At 41.3% G+C, this 25,875-nt stretch overlaps 1 protein-coding gene across 1 annotated transcript; it reads left to right on the forward strand.

Moving 5' to 3' along the window:
- Positions 1-1,063: 1,063 nt before the first annotated feature.
- rsf1b.1 (remodeling and spacing factor 1b, tandem duplicate 1) lies at positions 1,064-21,504 on the forward strand. Its single transcript, XM_084073425.1, has 16 exons — positions 1,064-1,360; positions 4,184-4,275; positions 4,544-4,636; positions 5,001-5,206; positions 6,685-6,821; positions 7,021-11,066; positions 11,331-11,609; positions 11,705-11,809; positions 12,362-12,441; positions 13,724-13,778; positions 13,876-13,985; positions 14,093-14,160; positions 14,936-15,152; positions 15,547-15,755; positions 16,157-16,336; positions 17,702-21,504. The coding sequence occupies exons 1-16, from the start codon at positions 1,195-1,197 to the stop codon at positions 18,277-18,279; spliced, it is 6,621 nt and encodes a 2,206-aa protein (XP_083929551.1). The 5' UTR covers positions 1,064-1,194; the 3' UTR covers positions 18,280-21,504.
- The last annotated feature ends 4,371 nt before the right edge of the window (positions 21,505-25,875 follow it).

A 25,875-nucleotide genomic window follows, 5' to 3' on the forward strand; every position in this document is an offset into this window, starting at 1 on the left:
CTTTTTTTCTCCTTCTTTTTTCAACCACAAAGCCCTCTGGGAAACAACGCGGGGTGGGGGCATGGGTGGGGGCGGCAACCATCGCACGACGGTGCATTGTGGGATTGTAGTTCTATCTCTCCACACAGAATACAGTTTGCTGTATGTTGATGATGATTATGACTGACTGAGCTGAGCTCCTCCTGCTATATACAATGCTGCACTTATTTTCGAGTTGTACTCACAGTACACTAACACGTTTTGAAAGGATGTATCACGGTATATTGTTGATAACGTTGACTTTGACTTTTGTCTTTACTGGCAAAATGTACTGTTTGGCTTCAATAATGATATTAACCCTTGCATTGTGTTAGAAAACTGCATCCACTTGTGGTGTTAGCGGGTCAAATTTGACCCGTGATTTAAATCAGCCCCAAATACTCAAAAAATAAGTATTTTCATTATTTTTTTTCTCCCACCTCATAGCTGACGTATAATGCATTCATATCCATGTAAACACTTTTTAAAATATTGTGTTGGGTTAGGGCTAGGGTTTCATCTTTCAAAATATCTCGTTTTCTATAATAAAAATGTTAAAATTCACTCATTACATTTCCTATAATGAAGGCAATGGATAATGATGTTATCTAATCTAGCTATAATAGAATAATTAAGAATAATAATTAGAACACACTTCCAAAAAAATAAATACAAAAATACTTGTTTTGGTCTTTTAACTTTAAAATGTTTTAAAATTATTAAAAATAGTGACACTAGTGGTGTTAGGGTCCGAAATGATGTTGTAAAACAGCACAGTTACATTTAAAAATCAATACAAAAAAACTGCAAAAAATAACACTATGTACAACAAAAAAATAAAAAAGGGGGGGGGGGGATATGTACAAGAACAGGGGGGGGTCGGCGGCTGTCTAACGGGAAAATGGTACTACCTCCTCTTTTGGTATTAATAACTTCTGTGTTTGTTGTTTGTGTTGTATTGTATGTCATGATTGTTAAAATGATGATAAATAAAGATTAGTGAGGAGAAAAAAAAGAGTCTGCTCTATCTACTGTCTATGCTGCGGTGCATTGTGGGATTGTAGTTCCATCCCCGCACCACGGCATACAGTCTGCTGTATGTTGATGATGAGCTGAGCAGCTCCGGTCCTCTGCTCTGCTGCCGCTCCGCTGCTGCCTGCCTGCCTGGTGGAAAAGATGGCTGCTGCTCCTCCTCCGGCGGCGGCAACGGCCGCTTCTTCCCCCGGTCTGTGTCCGAGTTACGCCGTCGTTTGCTCCTTCCTGGAGCGCTACGGAGCCCTGCTGGACCTGCCGGAGCTCACCTTCCCCCAGCTGGAGCGGTACCTCCAGGACACCGCCTCAGGTGAGGCTACCAAACCCCAGAGAAGAGAGAGAGAGAGAGAACCTACCGTTCTGGTTCACGTTAAGAAGGGGGGGGGGTGTTATTGTACTTCGCCGTACTTCGTCGAAAATAGCAGACCTACAAGCTCACAGCGCGTCGATTCCTCGACGCGCTGTGAGCTTGTAGGTCGGCTATATTCCTCGCCTGCGCGACACCGCTAAAGTACAAATCCGTAGTAGCTCGTAGGAGCTGTCGTTAGCATGCTAGCCCTAGTAGCTACTGGTGTGTTATTGTGTGTGCGTGTTTTTTTTTTCTTCTTCTTTCCGTTCTTGTTTGTATTTATGGGTTTTGTAAACATTTACGAGGCCATCATTCGAAGTGGCGCTCGTGCATAATTATTGTGTCGTGCTGTTTGTTGTTGTATTGACAGAACGGTGTTTGGTTTTCTCGCAGTTTGTTTGGAGCTTCTTTTTTTTCTTTTTTTAATTGAGCTTAAAAAAAATCCCCCTTCTTCTCAGCAGCCTTTATCTGCTGTTGGACTGGTTGTTGCACACACATACACACACAACACTCACACATGTTGTGTATTAAACTGATACATTGTAGTCACTATGATGGAAGTGGTTATCAGTTAAACATGCGTGCGTGATTACGGGGCTTTTGTGTTTTTTAAGTGCCACATTGTGTACTTTATTTACAGTTACATTTCTGCATACAGTGGTGGTCCGCTGCCTGGGATGTGCGCACGCGCAGTGCAATGACTCCGCTATGCAGTGTTGCCAGGTGTTGAGGGAGAAACAAGCAACCAGGTCGAGGAAAACAAGCCCAAAAAGAACCGACTAGGCCACATGAGCAAATAATAATAAATATGCTGTGGCTATTTGAAAATAGCCGAGCAATCTACAAGCTTGTAGATCTGCTTTTTTTTTTTTTTAAAAGCTTGAAATTAAATGTGGAATATTTGGGAAGATTTTTTGAATGTTCTAAACACATCTGTTAGGGGGGCTCTCTGGCACAACATTTTCATATATGGGGGGGGGGGGGGGGGGGGGCTAGGGAGGGACAAAATAAAGCATAATAATTTAGGGGTCCATGTCATGACATGAAAATAATTTAGAACCACTGGTTTAAAATAATAATTAAAAACATTTTGAAGCAAGCCCAAAAAGCCCCCCAAAAAAACGCACCCACCAATATTTACAAGCTACTTTACAAAAGCCATAGTGCTTTCTTGGGTTTTAACCACTTTAGCAGACCTTGTATAGAACTGTACTTTCTGTGCTTTTTTTTTTACAAACTGTTAAAAGTATTCAATCAATCCGAAAAGGAAGGCCAAATCGCTTATAGTAAGCGGACATGGCAACCACGCTCCTCTGTGTTCTTCCCACAGACTTCCTGAACGTGTGTTGTTGTGTAATTACGGTGGTGCAGACGATGCACGTTCAAATTAAAGGGCGGAATGAACGTGTCGTTCACCCTTCACGTGCCCCCCCCCACCGATCGTTTTGTTGTTGCCATTGTTTTGTTTTTTTGTTTTGATCCAATGTGTTGTTCTTATTTTATTCGATAAAAAGGCTGCTTTCGGTGGCCATCTTGTAGAGAAAGGGGATGGAGGGGCAATGAGACTACAGTGATAATCAACTCTCTTATTATTTTTTCAAGGAGCACAGTTTTATATGATTTTTTTTTTTTAAATCTCTGGGAATCCAGTCTATTCTACACTGTAAATCCCTCAGTGTTAATTTAACACTGAGTGTGTGTACATTTTTATTCCATTTGTACACTGAGTTATACAGACCTGTAAGGGCCATTTGGTACCTACTTATCTATCTTTTATCTGGGGACCCCATGTTGGGAACCACTGATCTACTACACAGTAGATCCTGTGTTAATTTAGCTATGAGAGTGTATAATGTATACCCTCTCTCAGACTTACAAATGGGTAAATTAATACTGATTTACTGACTGTGTAGATAAAGAACTTAGTGCTTCATCTCTTTATGAGACACCGACTTGAAAAATGATCAAATAGTACAAATAAAATGAGACCCAGTATGTGGTAAATGTCGTTTGTACTTTGTAAGATACGTCGCAAGATACGTTTGGGTGACAGCATTATGTTATATTGAAATATTGATTATCCAACTTAATGTAATACATCTTCTCAAAATATGTTGGGTTTAAATTGGGACCCTTCAGCTTTTCATTTTACTAAGCTCGTTTTGCAATTGATGACTTTGGCACTGCAGCATATATTTTAATAATGGAGTATTGGATCTAATGTTACTTTTGTTGTCACCAGAATCTGTATATCTGCTGACAAAGTTGCTTGTAATCTATTTTAACTCGCATCTCACCCAAATAGAATTGAAAGCTTTCTGAAATGTTCACACAATAGCAGCAAAGTGGCTTGCAAATGTACCTTAGCTGTGAAACCAGTGAGCCAAAGGAGATATATATATATATATATATATATATATATATATATATAGATATAGATATAGATATAGATATATTTTATTATTATTATTATTATTATTATTATTATTGTTGTATCAACTTATCTGTTAATGCTATAGCCATCAAGTAACATACCTTTTCCCCACCCAACACTATTTACAACTGTGTAATATGTTCAGTGATCCATTTATTTTCTGTCCAATGGGATTACAATTGAACATGAACCCTAGGGCATCACAATTCTGGGCATTTCATAATAAGCGAACAGTCGAGAAAATAGCAGATCTGCAATTTCAAACGCTGTGCACTGCAACATGAATGACTTTGTATACCGGTAAAGTATATGGTGTTGGCGTTTACTGAGTGATTGTATATCTTCCTCAGTCCCAAAGCTCTTGGTGGACCTTCATGTGAAGTTGCTGAGGAAGATTGGCAAGTCAGTGTCTGCAGATAGATGGGAGAAACATATTATAAAGGTATGTTGTTTTTGCATAGTAATTACACATTAGTAAGACAAGTACTAATTTTCTCTGTAAACAGGCTATGAAATGCCATTCATGAATTAAGTTTTGCAGAACAAAGTGGTATTAAAAACAATATATTGTCATTAACATACTTGAGCCAACAACATGGCATGTAGAGTAAAAAAAAGAAGAAAAAAAGGATGGGACCAAGTACAGATCCCAGGCAATTAAGTATGTAGTGTTTAAGTGGATATGTGCTGATACCAAATATTCTTAACAGATATGCTCAGAATTCAACACTACTTGGGCATGGGAGCTGGAACAGAAAGGATACAAGGACATGGCGGTGGAGTGCAAGATAGGAATCCTTAAAGTAAGTCACACTCTTTTCTGAGCATATTATTTGCTGTTATGTGATAGCAGTCAGTGTGAACTGAAGGCCATGCATCTAGATTAATTTCACAATGTTTGCCCAAATGGACATATCACCTATAGTGAAGCAAAATTAGCTTTAAATCCATCAAATTCACTGTAACATCAGAATAATACTGGCAGGATTGCTAATCACACTATTCGCTGTTTGCTTTTACAAAAGTAAATAAGGAGCCTGAATCTAAAAACACCCGAGAAGGTTCTCCACGTCCCAGCCACAAAAGTGGTGCAGTGTGTCCTTTATTCACGGTATCAGTATTGTTGTATTAATGGTTTATTTTTTTCTTTTGTTTGTCTATATACAGTATCTATGTGAGTGTCAGTTCGATGACAATGTTAAGTTCAAGAACACGATCAATGAGGACGATCCAGATAAGAGCAGACAGCAGCCCATTGGCCGGGACAAAGATGGCCAGATGTACTGGTTTCAACTGGACCAAGACAACAATGTGCGGGTCTATGTGGAGGAACAGGATGACTTGTCTGGGTTGTCTTGGAAGTGTATTGTCAGGTAGGCCTGCAACATTTGGGATTGTTTTGTGTGTGCATTTATTTTGACTGGAAGATGGGCTGTGCTTAGGGCTGTCAATGCTACAAATTCTAAGTTGACGATTAATTGTCACACAAATATTTGTGATTAATTAATTTTGTTTTTGGCATTTAACATTGGAATATATGGATACAATATTTTTTTCTGTTAAAAAATTGCACAGGGAAGATATGACGAATAACTGAAATATGCAAACATTTAATCATTTTAACTTTCAAAACATTTCAAAATAGTGGTTCTAAGTTTGTAGATCAGCTATTTCTCAAATACTTGTGATTAGATGATTACGTAATAATTGTGACAGGCCTAGCTGTGCTGTCAACCTTAAATGCTGACTGTCTAAGTTAGTAACCAATCGATAAATGACAGGATTCTCTATATATCTGTGTGACCTTCCTTTGAATATGTTGAGAACCTTTCATCGGATCAACACACTTGGTGGTTGTACTGCCAAAGATCCAAGGGATTGTTGTTGTCAAGTGTGAAGTCGATCAGACCAGATGAGCACGCTTACCTTGAACCTCTCATCCGATCAACTTCACACTTGGAGGGTGCATCGCTGTAGTGTTAACCCATTAAGACCTGGAATTGTGTCATTTTTAGATTTGAGCTAAAAAGCATTATTTTACACTTTGGGCTATTCAAAAATAGCAGATCTACAAGCTCATAGCGCGGCACCGAGTGCCGCGCTACGAGCTTGTAGATCTGCTATTTTTGAAAAATCGTGAAAATGTGTGCAAATCTTTGAATATATATATTTTTAAAGCGAACATTTTTAACTCAAATCTTTGCTTCTGGGGGGTCCCTGGAACAAACTATTTTGATGGGGGTCCGCGGCCAAATACATATCATGTTGGGGGTCCTTGACATGAAAAAGATTGAGCACCACTGATATAGAAACATACGTTTTTCAGAATACTGTTGGGATTTAGGAGACATGTAGAATCGGCTTCAGGTCTCAATGGGTTAAGTATGAATTCAATCGGATGAGCAGTTCACCATAACCAGCCTGCTCCAAATTACCCTGCATTCTGACTAGAGGCCCTAATTATTATTACACTAGTAATAATTATTATTATTTCAAGAATGACTATTTATAGAGCACTTATAAAAACTGGGCTTACAAAAGTGAGGAAATACAATCAGAAACGTAATTAAAAATATAATGTGTAGGGAGAAGTAAAACATTTAGAGAATCTTAACAAAATGGCTGAAATTATGCAAAGTCATTCGGATAAAAGTATATTTTAAGAAGTGAATGAAAAGAAAACTGAGATTTATTAAGCCTAAACTCCTCAGGCAGGTCGTTCCAGAGTCAAGGAACCCTGATGGCAAATGCCTGTCATCCTTTGTCTTCAGCCTCAACTCAGGAAGCCAAATAGACTGGTATCATGGAAAGAGCAATCACATTTCCACTATCTGTCCTTTTCTCCATGCAGAGACAGAAATGACTTGGCAGAGATTTTGGCACTGCTGAAGACTCAAATTGACCCTGCAATGTTTGCAAAGAAGGAGAAAGAAGAAGGATCCAGCCCCAAGTCTGAAGATGCTGAAAATATAAAGAATGGGGAAGAAGGTAACAATGACAAATGGAATGTGCTGTGTAATTATCGATTTCCATGTTGTTATTTCATTATAATAGTTTATGGTAATGCATGTTCACTTTTTTCTGTTAGTTATATTGTATATGTACTATGCGCTTAGCTTACCAAATGGACCTTTCATGGTAACTTCTATTACATATTAAATGCTTAACTGATCCTTATTTTTTTCAGTTGTTGTAAAAAAGACAGAGACCGATGAAGAAGGTACATCTTCCAAAGATACTGCTTGCCCAGTCTCACCAAAAACGGAGAGCAATGAAAACCTGCCCCCAAAAGACGAAGTAAGATCAGATTTGATTGAGGCTAAGTCACCAGTGAATGGCATCAAAGACGAAAAAGATGAATTGGATCCCGGTGTCCAATCAGAAAAGCCTCCTGTGGATAACGATGGCGTTTCGATTGTCCAGACCATCAAAGAGGAGCCTATGGAGTTGTCAGAAAGTACGGCAAGTACTGCAAAAATTGAAGCCCTGCCAAACTCAGAAAAGTCTTGTGCATCACTGAAAACGGATCAAGCTGAGGATGCCAAGAAAAACGCTGCAGAGGAACTTCAACGGGCGATGAATGACCAGCAGGCCAAAATACCCTTGAAAAAAAGAGGGATGAAGCTTAGTGAGGGCTTTGACACAAGTGGCGGGAGTCGCATTATTGTGCAAAATCCATCTGTCTCTCAAGTGAGGGAACCACCTAAGATTGAACAGAGGACAGAAGAAAAAAAGAGTGAGCACAACGTTGCTGATTATATCAATGGAGATGACCAGCATGCAACAGAGAAAGGTGTCCCACGCACAAATTTGTTTGGGTCAAATACAGATAGCGAAAAACATAGAAACTCTGCTGATGGCAAACGGCAACCAGCTAAAATCATCTCGGATGAAAGTAAAGCTGCTGAAACTAGTCAAAAGGAGATTCCTGCCACCGGCAATGAAGGGATTCAAAATCAGACAATACAGGGAGGTCGCAACACACACAAGTCTATGGAGTCAGAAACATCTCATGAAGCAGAGAAAAAAGTTCTTGCAAAAAAGGTAGAAAGGGAAAACACAGTGGTTTCAGGTGGGAAAGAATCTTCTATAAAATCTGCAGAGTCTCCCTCGCATGTTGTAGCAGCAGAGCCACAAACACCGTCCAAGGATGCTACGAATGCACTTTTGGCATCCAATCATAAAGAGGCTGAAAAGAAGAACAAATCTAAAACCACTGACACAACAGTGGCTTGTACAGCAGATGGGCCACCAGCAGTAAAAGAAATGAACAAATCAAAGTCTGATTCCTCAGACAACATTGTTTCTAATCAAGAAATGGATTCATCAGTTGCATCGAAACAGGCAAAATTGAAGAGTTATGAAAAATCTGCAAATAAAGTTGCCCCTGCTGAAATGGCCATATTGGAGAAGAATAAGCCCGGAAAACCAAACATAAGTGAGATTTCAGAAAATGTTGCTGATCCTAAAGAAATGTCAAAACGGGAGATGGGTCCAAAGAAGCCAGATAGTCCTGCACTTACAGTGATGTCAGGAGTAATTAAAAAGACAGACACACTGCCCTCCGACAGGGACAACACACATACGTCCAATGATCCCAAAGAGATGGTAGGACACCCTTCTGTCATTAAAAAGACAGAAGTAATAAAACGCAGTAATGATACAGGTAGCCTGGTCAGCCCCATAGACACAAAAGAATCATCAGTCATTAGAAAGGAAGATAAGCATTCAGAGAGACTGGAAAACACTCAACAAATGGAGGGGTCCTCCGTTATTAAAAAGGCAGAAAAAGCAGATGCACCCAAACAGGCAGAAAAAACACATGCCCGTAAACAGGCAGAAAAAGCAGATGCACCCAAGCAGGCTGAAAAAGCAGATGCACCCAAACGGGCAGAAAAAACGGATGCACCCAAACAGGCAGAAAAAGCAGACACACCTAAACGGGCAGAAAAAACGGATGCACCCAAACGGGCAGAAAAAGCAGATGCTCCTAAACAGGCAGAAAAAACAGATGTGCCCAAACGGGCAGAAAAAACACAAGCCTGTAAGCAGACAGAAAAAACGGATGCACCCAAACAGGCAGAAAAAATGGATACTCCTAAACAGGCAGTAAAAACGGATGCACCCAAACAGGCAGAAAAAACACATGCCCGTAAGCAAACAGAAAAAACAGATGCACCCAAACAGGCAGATAAAACAGATGCACCCAAACAGGCAGAAAAAGTAGACACACCTAAACGGGCAGAAAAAACGGATGCACCCAAACATGCCGAAAAAGCAGACGCTCCTAAACAGGCAGAAAAAACGGATGCACCCAAACGGGCAGAAAAAACAGATGCACCCAAACAGACAGGAAAAACAGATGCACCCAAACAAGCAGAAAAAACGGATCCACCCAAACAAGCAGAAAAAACGGATGCACCCAAACAGGCAGAAAAAACAGATGCACCCAAACAAACAGAAAAATCTGATGCTCCCAAACAGGCAGAAAAAACACATGCCCGTAAGCAAACAGAAAAAACAGATGCACCCAAACAGGCAGAAAAAACAGATGCACCCAAACAGGCAGAAAAAACAGATGCACCCAAACAGGCAGAAAAAACACTTGCCCGTAAGCAGACAGACAAAACGGATGCACCCAAACAGGCAGAAAAAACAGATGCACCCAAACAGGCAGAAAAAACACTTGCCCGTAAGCAGACAGACAAAACGGATGCACCCAAACAGGCAGAAAAAACAGATGCACCCAAACAGGCAGAAAAAACACTTGCCCGTAAGCAGACAGACAAAACGGATGCACCCAAACAGGCAGAAAAAACGGATGCACCTAAACAGGTAGAAAAAGCAGACACACCTAAACGGGCAGAAAAAACGGATGCACCCAAACAGGCAGAAAAAGCAGATGCACCAAAACGGGTTGAAAAAACAGATGCACCCAAACAGGCAGAAAAAGCAGAAGCTCCTAAACGGGCAGAAAAAACAGATGCACCCAAACAGGCAGAAAAAGCAGACGCTCCTAAGCGGGCAGAAAAAACGGATGCATCCAAACAGACAGACAAAAGTGATGCAGACAAAATTAATGCACCTAAACAGACCAGAAAAATGGATGCACCTAAACGGACAGAAAATAATGATGCACATAAACAGGCAGAGAAGAGTGACAGCCTCCAAGATGTTGCAATGTCTGAACCCAAGGAGGAAAAAACTGTGGCAGCTGATACGGCCTCTGAGATGATCCGAACTGAAGAGAAGGAAAGGCTTTTACAAAACAAAGAACCCATTACTGTCCACTCCCAAGACAAGGAGATTGCTAAGATGTCCATGGAGGTGGAAGTAAGGAAAGAGGATCAGTCTGAGCCTAAGTGTGACAAGGTCAAAGCAAAAACTACTACCGTTAAGAAGGTTGAGGAACCAGCTGAAGAGAAAGGCAAAACATCTTGTTCTGTAGAAACAAAACACGTTTCTAAAAAAACTGTTGAGAAATCGGATGGCAGAAAAGAAGACAAAGAACAAGTATCTGAAAACCATCCCGCCAACAAGGAGCCAGAGACCTCATCTGCTTTACCCAAGGAAGATGGAGAAGACGAACACAATGAAAATGTCAAAGGCTCAGACAAAGAATCCCCTAAGAATAAAAGCAAAAACCATCCATGTAAAGACAAAGAAAGTGAAAGGGATTCCAAGACAAAGGATCATACCAATATGGATGATGAAAAGGAAACCCAAGAAAATAACGATGACAAGACATCAAATGAAATAGAGAAACCAGAATCCTGTACAAAAGCAAGCAAAGAACCTGTTGATGAGGAGCTGAAAGATAAGGAGGGAGAAGACGAGAGTGAAGAAGAGTCTTCTGGAGCAGAAAAGAAGGAAAGGGTCTCTCGTGTTTCATCTAAATTTCGGAAGGAAGGTGTCTGTCCTAAAAGCAAGGTCTCAACCAGCCGGACGAAAGCCGAACTGCTGCGGGAGGAGAGACAAGAGGACTCAGAGTCTGACACAAATGTGGGGAGATCTCTTAGACGGTCTGCAAGGATCTCTAGGCCAAGTATAAAGGCGGTGGAGATCCAGGACCGGAGGCTGGAGAAATTACAGGCGACGCCACCAACTGAGAAGCATGACGAGGACGTGGGTGACAAAGACAGCGAAGAAGAGGATAAGGATGATGGCGTGAAAGCTGTGCAGAAGAAACAGAGGGAAAGAAATGTCGACCCGGAGTCTCAGTCTAGATCTAAGGTAAGCTCCTTTCCAACCTCTTAACCACTTAAATCCCATGCACTTAGTTGACTGGGGTTCCCCAGGGCTCTATACTTGTCTGCTCCTTTTTTACACCAAATCTCTTTGCTTCACGTCCCTAAATATTTGGGCATGTTTTGTCCAAGGCAATCTCAGTGGGCTTATTGTTCAGTAGGAAATGACTCCTGTAAGCATGTAAAGAGCCAACTGTCGTCATCATCAGTGCCCCGAGAATATCAGTTAACACGATCCCTTTTTCTTCAGGGGAGAAAGCGGCGGAAGGTACGGTGGACCAGGGCGCGACGCAAAAAGAAAGGCTCTGGGGATGACGATGACGACGACAGTGGTGACTTTTCCAGCGAAGATTGGGAGACGGAAGAAGAGGACGACAGCGACGAAAGCTTCAAGGTTGAGAGAAGCAGGAGGAGAAGAAACCAGAACAGAGAACGGCGCAGCGACGCCTCTGAAACATCTTCTGAGGATGACCTACCTCCAAACGATGACCCCTGCAAACATTGTGGACTCCCCAATCACCCCGAGCTGGTGGGTCTCTCCACTCAGTCCATTTTTTTCAAGTATCAACGAATCCATATGTTTTAATGGGTCAAATGCCACCAACTCTCTTGTTTCCTTCCCAGATCCTCCTCTGTGATTCATGTGACAGTGGTTACCACACAGCCTGCTTGAGACCTCCTCTCATGATCATCCCCGATGGCGAATGGTTCTGTCAGCTGTGTCAACACGTATGTAACGTTCTTTAAAATCTGAAATCTATTGAGATGATTGAAAACAAAAAAACATATTTTTTTTGACGTGCATAAAAGAAAAAAAAATCAAGATGGTCACTTTTATTATTTATTATTTATTATTAAATTATTGACACATTCCTTGCTATTCATAATAATACAAACATAGAATAAGTCATTCCTTTTAATAATAATAACCTATACAAGTAGTGTTGATTTTCACTGTATGGCACTGGGTTGTCACACCAGCAATGGAATACGGCTGAGTGATCATGTGTAGTTAGATACAAAAATAGCTTTACTATTTTATAATTACTAAAACATCATCATTTGACTTATTATTGTGTTAATTGTTTAGGAGTCGCTAGTGTGGGGGGTTCCTTTAATGTCCCATAATGTTTCACAAATGACACACTAGGACTTGGTCATACAAACATTTTCAGTTGTGAGATTACATTTTTGCTTTAATCCATGCATCTGAAAACAATCGTTTGAACAGTATGCAATGTTGTTAATGCTTCTTCCCCATGGGACCCCTTTCCCTTGTAGAAGCAGCTCTGTGACAAACTAGAAGAGCAGCTCCAGAACCTCGACGCGGCGCTGAAAAAGAAGGAACGTGCAGACAGAAGGTGAGCTGTTTATGAAAGAACTTGCAGGATCAATGGAAATTATACAACAGGTAGTCTATAACTAAGCAATCTGATTGGTTGGAATAGGCTCTCCAGCCGTGCTCAAATGAGCATGACAGCACACATATTAGCCAATCTCGAATGTTCTTTTAACATCACTGTACCACTGTACTTTTTGCAAACTATTAATCAAGTATTCAATCAATCAAAACAATTGGAAATGGCCTAATCACAGTATAAATATTACTCCGCTGCTGTTCAGCCTTGTTGAACAGTAAAATCCTCAGTGGATTTGACTGTGCGCAAGAAGCTCCTCCCACTCTGACATTGTCATCAGCTGTGCTGGTCAGACGGTGTCAGTGAGTTTTGTGTCAGTGACAGCTAGTTTTGCATGGGAAGTTCGCAGATGTAGATACATCTGTCAATTTGCTTTTTTTTATGCTCTTAACAGTGAAGTTTTGATTTTCAAATCTATGTGTGGTATTGATTCAGTTTAGGAAAGGTTAGCTGACACACAGCCATCTCTATGGGTCTGGAGTGGACTGGCTTAGTAAATGGGGACTAGTTCTCTCTCACAGACCTCATGTATTTCCAGGATAACAGAGATAACACTTGCAAAAAGGTTATTTTGAGAGTGAATGCCCCCACAATATAAATACATTTTAATGTTTTATTTTGATGGTAGCTGTTGTATAGTCGCAATATTACACAAGAGGGTGGCACTCCAACGATGCTTGCGGGAACTCTGTGCAGGCACCTCGTTCCTGACTGCATCACTGTCGTGCCAGTGATGATGGTAAAGCACACCCTCATGTATAATATTGCTTAATTACACAACTGCAGTGCGGTCTAGCCAACACCAGCTTGGGACTCCTGAAAAGCTGCCCTCCACACTCTCCTATCTTAACATCAGGGTCTTGAGCTCTACAGTGTTGTTAGCTAAGCTGTCGCGCCGCAGTGCATCTACGTAGGTGGTGCGCTTACCTGGCTTTGACCAGTATGCAATGTTGTTAATGCTTCTTCCCCATGGGACCTATTTACCTTGTAGAAGCAGCGGAGCTTAAATGTAATCACCAGAAGTAAAAAAGCTTACGTTACGCTATGAACGAACTACAGCATGGTCGAAAATTGTGAATTTTGTTATTTTTTGTAAAATTCAGATCTGCAAGCTGACAACGCATGCTGAGCTTGTGTATTTTAGCTGCGTAACACCATCGTATGATGAAGTATAACATAGGGCTCAAGTGATTCAATCAAATGAAGTTTCTTCTCTCTCCCCCAGGAAAGAGCGTCTAGTCTATGTTGGAATCAGTGTTGAAAACATCATTACACCTTCTGTAAGTATGCTGTGGTTCTCGATATTCATGAAGTAATGGCAGCAACACATTATCATGGGCTCAGGTGCTGATTTACTCTCCCATATCTTACCACCAGGTGGAGGTAGAGGATGAAAAAGAGAAAGTAATCGTAAAGAAGAAAGAGATCAAGCGGACCAAAAGCTGGGGTCGAAGATCTACCAGGGTGAAAAAGAACATCAGCTACAGGTACATCCACAGAGAGAACAGCCATGGTGATGCAAGCCATGGTGACACAACCTGCCTTTATAATCAACATGGAATTTAACCTTTTTATTGTATCTATTGCCCCCCAGATTTGATGAATTTGATGAGGCTATAGAGGAGGCTATTGAAGAGGACATCAAAGAAGCAGAGGGTGGAGGTATATACCGTATTTTCCTGTAATACTGGCCTTCAATTAAAAGGAGATTAGTCTAATAATGGCTGGGTGTGTTGTCGACGCAAACAATTAAAGGCCGGGCGAAAACACTGGTGGTTTGTATGAACATACAAGTGTCACAAGGGGGATATTTTTTACCAAGGGCGCCGATACTGTGGGTGCCTTGGGGCTAAAGCAAGCCCCCGGAGAAATGACGAGCACCATTTTTTGAACCAAATGAACCAAATTAACTGCATTAAAGTAACAAAACAGCGCCTGATAACATGGGGAATAACACCTTTTCATTTTTGTAGATGTTAAATGCACACGTAACAGCTTTGTCATCTACATGTGATCATTGTTCTAATAGTAATAGGGATTACGCATGGCAATTTATCCTTTTACAGCTGAATTGTATTGGCTATGGCTAATAATGCGATGTTATAGGTGGGTGTAGATGTACCCTGTATATTGTACTGGGTTTAAACTGACACAAAATCTGGATTAATTCATTCTGATGAAATGTGGTGGAAAGCTAGCTGAACTTTCTAACCACCTGCCCGCTCTGTTTAAACATTACTGTATTCCCTTTAATTTGACATACACTGCTCAGTTTTTGTTTGACACATTTTCTCATGCCAATAAAACTCATTTAATTTAATTTGAAAAAGAAGACCGCAGGGTGACCATGGTCAACTTTGTATACAGGGTTTAAGTGTTTAAGTTTGATCAAATCTCAAAGCACATTGTCACCAACAAAGTACCATCACTGTTACAGGAGCTGGTCGGGGGAAAGACATGGCCAACATCACAGGCCACAACAGGGGAAAGGACATAAACGTCATCCTGAATGCGGAGGAGGGGAAGGAAAATGGCGGGCCGCCAAAACCCGCCGCTGGCCCGCGCAGGAAAAAGCGCCGGCGACTCAACGACCTAGACAGTGACAGCACTGCGGATGAGGACGAAAGTGAGGACGAGTTCCGCCTCACTGAGAGGTAGGACTATATTGTCATACAATAATGGTGATATAACTATTTTAATTGTCCCTTTCGGCATTGGACATTAGAGCAAATGAATGAAAATTACATTTCTGTTTACCTTTTTTAGGTTTGTGAACAAACAATTGCACGGGGCAGATATGACAAATAACTAATAATAATAATAGCGGAAATAGGCGATCTATAAGCTCACGAGTCACATTGCGAGCTTGTAGATCTGCTATTTTTGGGAAATGTTTGCTAATGAGCAAAGAACTGGGAGACCCATGTTACAAAACAAACACTATAGCAATGATTACTATTGGAATATAGAGCTTCAACTTTTTAACAAATTATGCCATTCTGAAGGCGTAGCGTGATAAAGCATTCATTTGTTAATGTTTGCATACAGCTCTGACGAGGACGAATTTGTGGCGTCGGACAATGCTGAGAGCGCGTCAGATGGCTCTAATGATAGTGGAAGTGCCGGCAGTGGTGGACGTCGCAGATCGTCACGTGCCAAGAGGCAACCCAAACGCCGGAAAAGTGCTCGACGACGACGCAGAGGCTACTCGGACGACGAAGAGGAAGAGACAGATGAAGATGACGAAGAAGAATTGGGTACGCAGACACTTGATATTTCCTTTCATGTTTTCCCTATTAATCCTTCACTGTGATTTTATGAGCCCATGTCCATGTGGTTTGGGAATATAGATATCAGAGCGTTGTCAGTATTGATGATGTGCCAGTGTTTATTCAGTGTGCTGTTGATTCCCTTACCCAGTGGAAAGAGTAGGTCAGGAAGCACTTAGGTGACGGTCACCTCTGATGCATAACTTTGCCTGTGTGTGTTTTTTTTGTCATGTGTATTTAGTATTTAGGCAGCAAATGGATATGCCCTTTTTTGGGATCAATAAAGTTGAATCTCTCTTGTTGCCCAGTCAGACCCTACCACCCAGTTGCATGACAATCACTTCAGCTAATTGTATAACCCCATTACTTTGTTGCATGTCTATGTGTAGTTACAGAAGGCTCAAGTGAGTTCAGCGATAGTGACCTGGACATGAGTCGGCGGCGGTCTCGCCGGAGTCTGAAGAAGCAGGTCAACTACTGCGAGACGTCAGAGTCCGAGGGCTCCAGGGGTGGCACCAACCGTAACAAGTTCAAACCAAGACGACGCCCGGGCAGCTCAGAGAGTGAAGGTCAGTTCAGTCCTTTCTCTTCACTTTAACGGACGGTTAGGGATGGGTATCGACAAACGTATCCAAATTGTCTAATTCATTGGAATGGTTAATCATCTGAACAGTCTATTTGATTTGATTACTGAGAGTGTTTGTGTGTGAATCAGTCTATGGAAAGTCTTAACTAGTATTAAATGAAACTGACAACGCACAAACACAAATCACGACGTTTAACAAAGCCCAAAATCAATGATTTCCTGCGATAACAAAAATATATTTGAAAACAAATTAAAGGCATAAACACACTCATAATGAATGTACTCCTCAATAGATAAATAAAATGACAAATACTACTGCGTGACAGCAGGTGGACGGAGCAACACTATCTGTCCGTACAACTCGCCCCATCTCTCTCCACAGTCTGCCATGTCAACTAGAGTATCAGAAAGTGCTCTCTCATGCAGCATTTTCAATTTGTTGTTACATCAATAAGGACACAGCGTCATAGATGCAGAGCATGGTGCTCCGCCAGCGTTTGTGTTTATGGTGTCTGTTGACCATGGGCACAGAAAGCCTAAAGGTTGTTACACACCGGGGCGATTTTTTCGTGCGAATAATGCGGGTTTTTTTAAAACCTTATAAAGTCAATGGCTCCGTACATGGAGCGAAAAAGCGAAAAAGCGAAGCGAAAAAGCATCTTTTAATTATTCGGAACGAGTCCGAATTTTGCGTATATTCGCTATTTTCGCCGGTGTCGCCCGGTGTGTAAGGACCTTTACTGATTCCATAGAGCTAAAGGTAGCGCATCTGGACCATGTTTTTAGCTAACCAGCAACCCAGAATAGTAAGCTCACACATTCCGAAATGTCTTTCGTAATTTGGTTTGTTAAATCTGATCCATAACCTTTCCAGAACGGGCACTGCACTAGTTTCAATAAACCCACACAAGTCTAAATGACAAAGTGTTAGTGCATTATCCCCTGCCTGCTTACCTGCTTGCCTGTTTTTCCAGGGCAGCTTCACTGACATTTCACCTGCCAATGCTAACTGCATAACACAATTTTGCGACAATCAAATATTTTCTTTGCGAGTTATTTTTTCTTATAATTAAAATGTATATCAATAAATCAGCGTGAAAACATTCTAATAGATTTTGGGGGTTTTGATTAACCACTTAAGCACTATTTTATACTTTGTCGGACAACGATATTGTGCAAAATTAGCGATCTACAAGCTCACAGTGCGTTGCGAGCTTATAGTTTATAGCTTAGAGTTTTTCTATACTTTGAAAATCTTATTTCATAAAAATAGATTTAAAACTTTTTCATCAATTAGTTCCATTAACTGTTGCACCCGTACAATTTAGTTTTCTTATTTTTCCCTCAGCAAGTTCCTCTAAAGACTCAGAGGACGAGCCGAGGGAGCCGAGGACGAAGAGGAGGAGATTGGACTCGTCAGAGGAGGAGACCCGGCAGCGCCGCATGCGCGCCTCTCTAAAGCGCCGGAGAGCCTCGGAGGAGGAGGATGACAGCTCCTCCTCGGACGAATCCTCGGGGGAGGAGGATCGACCCGTCCGTAAACGCGTGAACCGCATCGATTCGGACGATGACGACGAAGAGGAGGAAGAGGAGAAAGGGAAGAAAGGCGCCGTGGAAAAAGACGAGGAGGAAGGCGCCGTGCTGGGGAAAGGTACAAGCCCATTGGACTATAATCTGGGGGAGCTGCCCCCCACCAACGGACAGAGCCCCATAAAGAGCCTGGAGGGCTTCATTAACCGGCCAGGGGCGGGCGCTTCGGGTCTCATTACCAACCTCGAGCCCAAAAACGCCAGTGCCACACCAGCTGCTGCCATAGCACCCAATGGCCTCGTCTCCCAGGAGATGGCGCCACAGGACGATGATGAGGACGACCTGTTAGGGGTCACAGACCTAGTGGCATTCGTCTGCAGTAATGAACAGTTGTAAAGAAAACATGGTGTACGTTTCTTTTTTTTTTGTGGTATTGTATTTTTGTATTGTTTAACTTTATTATTACCTGCCACCCACCGACGATGTTCATCGCCAGCACTCCTGTCCTTTATAATTGTCATCGGGAGCTCCTCGGCCCTCATCGGCCCACCTCACTAAAGTATGACCCGGATCCCTGTGAAGGTTACCCAGTCTATCCTCTCCTGCTCTTCCTCTGGGGTTGTACAAATCAAATGTTTTTGACTGTCGAGTCCGACTGGAGAACGCTCCTCACTATCGCTGCAATATCTCAATGGTAGATCGTAACAGTGAACTAATCCCTGAATCATTAAGCATAGCTGCCAAACCACTCATGATTTTCCTACTAGAGACATTCACAGTCACATTCATGTTCCTAGTCCCGTTATTATTATTTTTATGCTCAAGAAAATTGTCCCAAACCCATTTCTGAATCCTGCCACAAGGCTGTGATGTCATGTCTGCTTTGCTGGAAAACTGGTGTTGACATGTACCACTTTCTAGGATATCATTTTGTTTTATCTTAATACAAAATCACATTGTTTTCAATTTCTTTAGTTTTTATTAACGACAAATATGGCAGGGGTTAAATTTAAATGCATTCCGTGATTGACCTGAAGTTCTGTGGATCAATTGTTGAAATTGAATCTGTTCTCAGTCCTTACATTACAAGGTTTTTAATATCTACGATAGCTATGAAGACACTATTTATTCATTTTCTGATTTGGTTCAATCCTGTCACATCCGACTCCAAATGGTTCAAAATCTTTGGCTAATGCACTAACTAAAGTAGTTGGTGAGATGTGGAAGTTTGCCCCATCAATTTTACATGTGCCGGTGCCAGTTGGGGGAGGAAGATCAAATTTCAGATTGTAACTTTTGTCATAGGCCTTTTAGTGGTTTCTACCCCAAGTGTTCGATTGTTGTGCTGTCTTGCATATACATATTCAATTCCTCCAAGCATAGGAAGGTTTGAATGTATATATGTGACCCAAGTAGAATAGAGTAATCCTTATTCTCACTTGTTCTATTTGAGCATGCACCCCTATTTTAGACATGTTAGTTTAGCTTTTGTATATTATTGTATACACATATATAATAATTATTTTAAATTTGTGTACTGCCATAAATATCAGTGGTGATATCCCCATTTTAAGATGCTAATGCTAACCTGTAATGGGATTAGCAAGACAAAATAAATCAAATTACAGTACGTATGGCTATTCTGCATTGGTAAACCCTCTGAACTTTATGTCCCTCCCAATTTTGAGATTTAGATTAGACATGTGTATTATAATGATTATTTTGTTTGTGATTTCCTTTTCTTTTTTGTAATGTATTTTTTTTATACTCAACCCTCTTTGTTGTCTGTTGCTCACTTTAAAGTGGCTTAATTCTTATGTACATTGTCTGCTGTTGTAGGTTAAAAACCTTTTTTATTCCAAACCGTTTTATTCACTAAACAACATGAATACCCGCACAACAACTCCCCTTTTTGTTTTTGTTCATCTCTACAGGGTGATTTATACTTAGTTGTGCGCCGAAAATCGCCGCTCTACAAGCTCTTAACACATTGCGAGGCTTGTAGATCGTCTGTTTCCTGTGCAAAACCCTAGTATAACTACTGTATCCCTCTGCTATAAGTATGACATACTGATCATAGAGGATACTACACCAAATTTAATTCACATCGCATCTTGCTGCGTACATCCACAATCTTTACAAAGCCTTTGTGTTCTCATAGTGTTTTATCATTTGAGGTTGCTTCAAGTCAGGTACAATCACTGACTTAAGACCTCAAATCATACATAGTGATACATTAATAAATGAGACAGTGGAATCATTTTGTTTTTTTGGAACCATATAGCAAGATTCAAGCTGGATTAGTGATGTGGACAAAAAGCGGCGCAATTACTCTACAGACTTATAACCAGTCTGTATATTTGTAGTTTTTGCTGTAGTATATTTATAGACACTTTTTTTTTAAATCATGGGGAAATATATTTGGCAATTCTTTGGGATTGCATGAGTTTCTAATAGTTTTATTTTGTAGGGATATAATCTAGACACAACTGTTTTTTTTTTGTAGTCTAATCTGAGAACAGGCATGTTTGATCGGTATTTATCTCACTGTTAAATTACCGGGTAAAGATTTGTCAGGTAAACACAACAGATTATGCGCAGTGAAACTCGTATAAGTCATATATAACATGCCAGGGAGGGATGTGAAGTCATCATGGGATGTGCAGGAAACGGTTGTCTGTAGAGAATTGGAGTGGGGGTGCTGAAGCCTACGGCATTTGTAAAATATGTTTGTAAATTGGTCTTGGCATGGTCTTCACAAAGGATGAACCACTGTCTTGTATCATGTTTTGATATTTGCTGTGGCCAAATTATTTCCGAAGCAAAATGACATCCTTGTGCTGACGGTGCGCACAAAGTGGTATAGACCTGCACTACACGACATTTACCGTTTTTTAACCACATGAACCTTGGTGTCGCTATTCTGGCCATCTCATAATAGGCGAACATTTGGTGAGAACAGGCAAACTTTGGCTGGTAATAGTAGAGCTATAAACTGCTATTTCTTATAGATGTGCTATTTCCAGCAGTTCTATAAGCCACAAAGCGACACATTGTGATCTTGTTGATAGGCTATTTTAGGTGAAGAGCTTTGTGTAGAGGAAAGAAAGGAGACGACCAAGTATTAGACCCCTGGGGGACCCCAGTCAACAAAGTATATATAGGGTTTAAGTGACATGGGACAGAATACCGCATATCCAATCATGGAACTACAGAGAATTCAACTAGGACCCCCCCCCCCCCCTCCCCACCCAAATTGTGCACATTCAGTATCTAACTATTTTCTATATTCTCAAAGTATTAATTTTTAGATCTTGGTTATGAAATAACCAGTAGCGAGACCTGCATAGGGAAGGATAGATATTTGAGCGAGGCAGTGGTTATATAAATGAAGAACAGGGGGTGGGATGGGAGGGGAGTTGGTGCCAATGACTGAAATGTTAGTCGCCCATTACCTCATATTACGAATCTGGGAGAAAAGACAGCTTGTCTGGTGTGAATAGAACCTTGTAGATTGGTCTTCTGTGTTTTGTCTGGTCCTTATGTTTTTGTTAACTTTACTGTTATTTCTTATGAATCTGATCTTGTACATTTGTCATAATAAAATGGGGTTAAACCTGATTCTGACCTGGACTTTTTTCTTTCTTTCTTATTTTTTTATACATTGTTTTAGGAAGACATCATATTTGCCCTCGATATGGACATCCAGGCCACTGGCGTCTGGCATTTTGTTTTTAAATATTTTCTTTGGTCATGGGTGGTATGGCCGACTTTGAAGGATTCTTTCAACCTGGCATCCCTATTTTGAAAAAAACATTTATAACTGTCATTGTAAACAAAGCAACACAACTCAATCATCTGATTCTGTGAAGATTCAGAGAATAGAACATCTATAACCGTATACTCCAGAGTGTGTATCTGATTTAAAATAGTTGGACCGGAAACCAGAAAACACAATGTGTCACATGTGACATTGGCATGCAGGGACCTTTTATGGCAAAGGGCCTCTTCTTATGTTGTGAAAATGATACAATATAGGTGTGCTGATCTTTCTTCTACCGACCTTTCCTCTTCCTAACTCCTCTTGCAGGGGTGCAACCTGCCATCGATGGAAAAGCGAGGTGCAGTGCCCTTATAATCTCATTTCCTGTCCCCTTGTCACTCTGCCTAAATGCCTAAACTGTTAATTCTAATGTTTTGTGGTTACAGCTAGTCTAGAAATGTTTGCAATGTTTGCAGAGGTGACAGTTATCTGCAGGATTCGTGGATGTCTAATCTGGTCATCTGACCGCCTTCCTTCTTCGAGAGGGGCCACATGCACCAGTGGTGGAAAGCCTGTTGATATTGCTCAACTTCGGGTCCCTGTGGGTCACAGCACAGCTTTACCTCAGCACATCTGACGGTCACTCCGGACGCAGCAAAGAAGCCCAGCCGATGTCCCCGCTTATCTCACCTGATGAACTTTTGCACTTCACTCCACTTACACACATATACTTACTTACTTTTACTTAGGCCCATCGCTCCCAGTGGAGCATAGGCCATCTACGACTCTTCTCCATCCAACACGGCTTTGGGCTGTCCTTTCTGCCTCCCCCCAGCTGGTTCCTTGTCTCTTGAGCTCCGCCTCAGTGTCCCGCCTCCAGGTGTTCTTAGGCCGCCCTCTCTTCCGCTTCCCCTGGGGATTCCAAGTCAGGGCCTGGCGTGTAGTGCTGGTTGTCGGTTTCCTCAAGGTGTGACCTATCCACCCCCACTTTCGTCTCAGGATCTGCTTCTCTACTGGTTCCTGTCTTCCTCTCAGCCATAGTTCCTCATTCTTAATTTTGTTTGGCCACCTGATCCCAAAGATGCGTTTCAGACAGCTGTTTATAAAAGTCTGTATCTTAACTTACACACATATAGGCATAATCTATTATCTGTGTAATAGCTACACCCATACGAGACCGCCTCGGTGGGCTGTCCAATACTCAAATTATGCGACTGGCTGTCTTTCAATAAATTAGAACAGGGGTAGACTTGGACACTTGTTTGAGACTCAATGTGTTCCCATCTTAACAGACTTTGTAAGACTTATAGAATAACAATCGTTACATCTTAGAATGCATTTTATAAGAAAACTGAAACCTGCAATATATTGTGGGTACATACAGTAGGCTATATTAAGTTAAACCTCCAAATCATCTTGACTGAACCTCCTCAGTCTGCAGAGGAAGACAATCTCCCCACTGCACAGCAGTCCTGTTGATGTGAATGGGGGCGAGTGCTCCATGCAGCCTCCTGTAGTCCACGATCATCTCCTTCCTCCTCCTCCTGTTTTGCTGACATTGAGATGGAGGTTGTTCTCCTGACACTATGATGTCAGGCCTCTCACTTCCTCAGGATCCAGTTGCACAGGGTGGTGTTGAGTCCTATATCATAAATTGCATAAATTAACAATTTAAAACCTCAATACTTAGTAAACTAATACTTACTCTGTACTTGGTCCCCTCACACCAAATCACACCAAATCTCCTCACCGGGAATAGCCAATCTACAAACTCATAATATGCCATGTTGCGAGCTTGTAGATTAGCTAGGCTTCAATTGGTTAAATAGATATTTTCACCTTCTTCACTAAACTCTCCAGCATGTTACGGCTTCTTTGGAATATTGACCTGCATGCAATCAGCAAAACCTAAACCAAGCAGCCGTGACAGAACAGCCTGAGACAAATTCACCAGCAGCCCTTGCAGCAGATATGTTGTCACATGTGTGTGCTAAGACTGCCATATGGATTCCATTCCATTTCTAGCATGTGTGAACTGAGAATGCCACTGTGTGGGCCTTGTCATGTACTTGCCATGACTGAGACTGAACGTTTGAGAGAGCTCTCCTTTCATTGCATTACAGGTCAATTTTTACACTGAGAGTTAAAGTAACACTCCAGGTTTTTACTGTGTGTAGAGCTACTTTGGTGCATAAATTGCATTTATTCTAAGGTCCAAAGAAACATTGCTATTCTTTGATAAAGCTGGCCTTGAAGGTCTTGTTTGTTTTCAGATAATATATTGAAAACAAATGAATATTGTAATATACAGTATCTTGTCAGATTATAGATTGTTTGGGAAATCACTCGGTAATGATCCCTTGGGTGTCCCCGTCTACAAATAAGTGTGTGCTAACTGTTATGTCATAGGTATTAGTATTATCCAATGGGCACATCATAACACAGAGGTTTAAAGGACTGTCACAGCTAGGCCTATACTCGATCAGACAGTGTAAGCTTCTTCATCAGGGAAGTTGAGTCCACCAAAGGGAATTGTCTTCTCAGCTGAGTACATGCCTTTGTTATTTGATGTAAGTCCTCACCAGAGTCCTTGACATCCTGAGTAACCTGGTAGTAGATGTTGTTGCTCCACAAACTCCTGTTGTTGCTGCTCCCACAGGATTGTGGTTTCAGGCCTAACCGTTGCAGTGATTGATATATGATGTTATTAAAACGGACATACAGTAAATTACAGTCTGGCTTGCATGAATGAACAGCAGGGGCTCTCAATAATGCCTAATGTATGTTCATGTCATGTGATGAAGTAAATCAGGCTTCGTTCATTAATAACCAGGTGAGAAAAGTGAGATCAGACATACATCACACCAAAATATCCCTCAGATATCTGACAAAAAGGTCGTCAGATTTTGTGACCCGGCCTAGATGATGATGTGGGTGACAGCTAGTGCCCTAGCTGACAGACTGTAATTAATGACTGATTCCAGAATGGTACAGCCTGTGTTTGGCCGTCCTTGTCCATGTTTTGGATAGACCCGTAATCTTGCCATGCGAGATCTAACAAATCTCATGTTGCATATTGAACTGGGAAGCTAATGTTTCTCTTAGCTGTGTCTAATTTGGACAGAGAGGGGAGGGGAGGGGATAAAGGTCAGGTTGAGCAACAGATGCCATGTAGGCCTGTGCTGGCTCCTTAAGCATTCACCACCAATATCCACTCTTTTTCTGTTTCTCAACCACAGAATACAGAATAATGAGCACTTTGATGTGCTTTCACATTAGAATCCTGTTAATTTTACACTGGGGTATGTTTATTCTTTGTATGTATATATACATTTCTAGCCATGATAAATAACCTGTACCTTTGTACAAACATGTGGGAAAATGAATATGTACTGAGAGGAAAAATGTTACGAGGACAGGCATTAAAACAGTACAGATTTGTTTTCCTGATTAATGGTGGGGTCCAGGGACCCCCAGGGGTTCTTGAGCGGGTTCTGGTGGGACCCCAGCCAATTGAGCGTAATTTAATGTCACTATTATTATTTTCTCTTCATATTATTACAATAAAGAATTTGACCACACTTACTATTTGATATTACCACTGTTAATCTAGGCTATTTTGTCTATCTTGAAAGTAATGGTAAGACAATTTGGGGGTTTGGGGTGACATGAGTAGGCTTACGTATGGAAACCCCTCATCTAGCCCCATGCGTTGTGGATAACCATTTAAGCCCTTTATACTCAATCTACAACGAATAGCGAAAATAGCCGATCTACAAGCTCACAATGTGTCACAATGTGTCGTGAACTCAAACATTGGCTATTTTAGCTATTTTTGAAAAATGTTTACATTTTTTGAGAATTGTTGCCTATGACATGTCCAAAATGGGGATGCCAGATTTAAAGTGGATAGGTTACAGCAACATCTCTTCCAATAAGTCTTTGTACAGTGCCATGCACAGGGTCCTTAGCAACAAGCATGTTGCCAGTCTCAGACTCAAATCACCATTTACGAATCATACGTTTTTCACCAACTGGCAGCCTTTCTGACATGTCATTGTGTGCCGTGCTGTACACCCTGGTTTACCAGTCAGTCACGTTATCCCTTCCTTGTTGTCACAGAAAGGCCTTTGTGTCTCACAGAAGGAAGATAATTTATTCCAGTGACACGGGCAGCTGCACTGCTAAAACATCAGTCCCTTGATCGCTATTTGCAGTTGTTCTTGTCC

Source organism: Gymnoscopelus microlampas (assembly GCF_963454915.1).
Source record: "Gymnoscopelus microlampas genome assembly, chromosome: 12".
NCBI classification, from domain to species: Eukaryota; Metazoa; Chordata; class Actinopteri; order Myctophiformes; family Myctophidae; genus Gymnoscopelus; species Gymnoscopelus microlampas.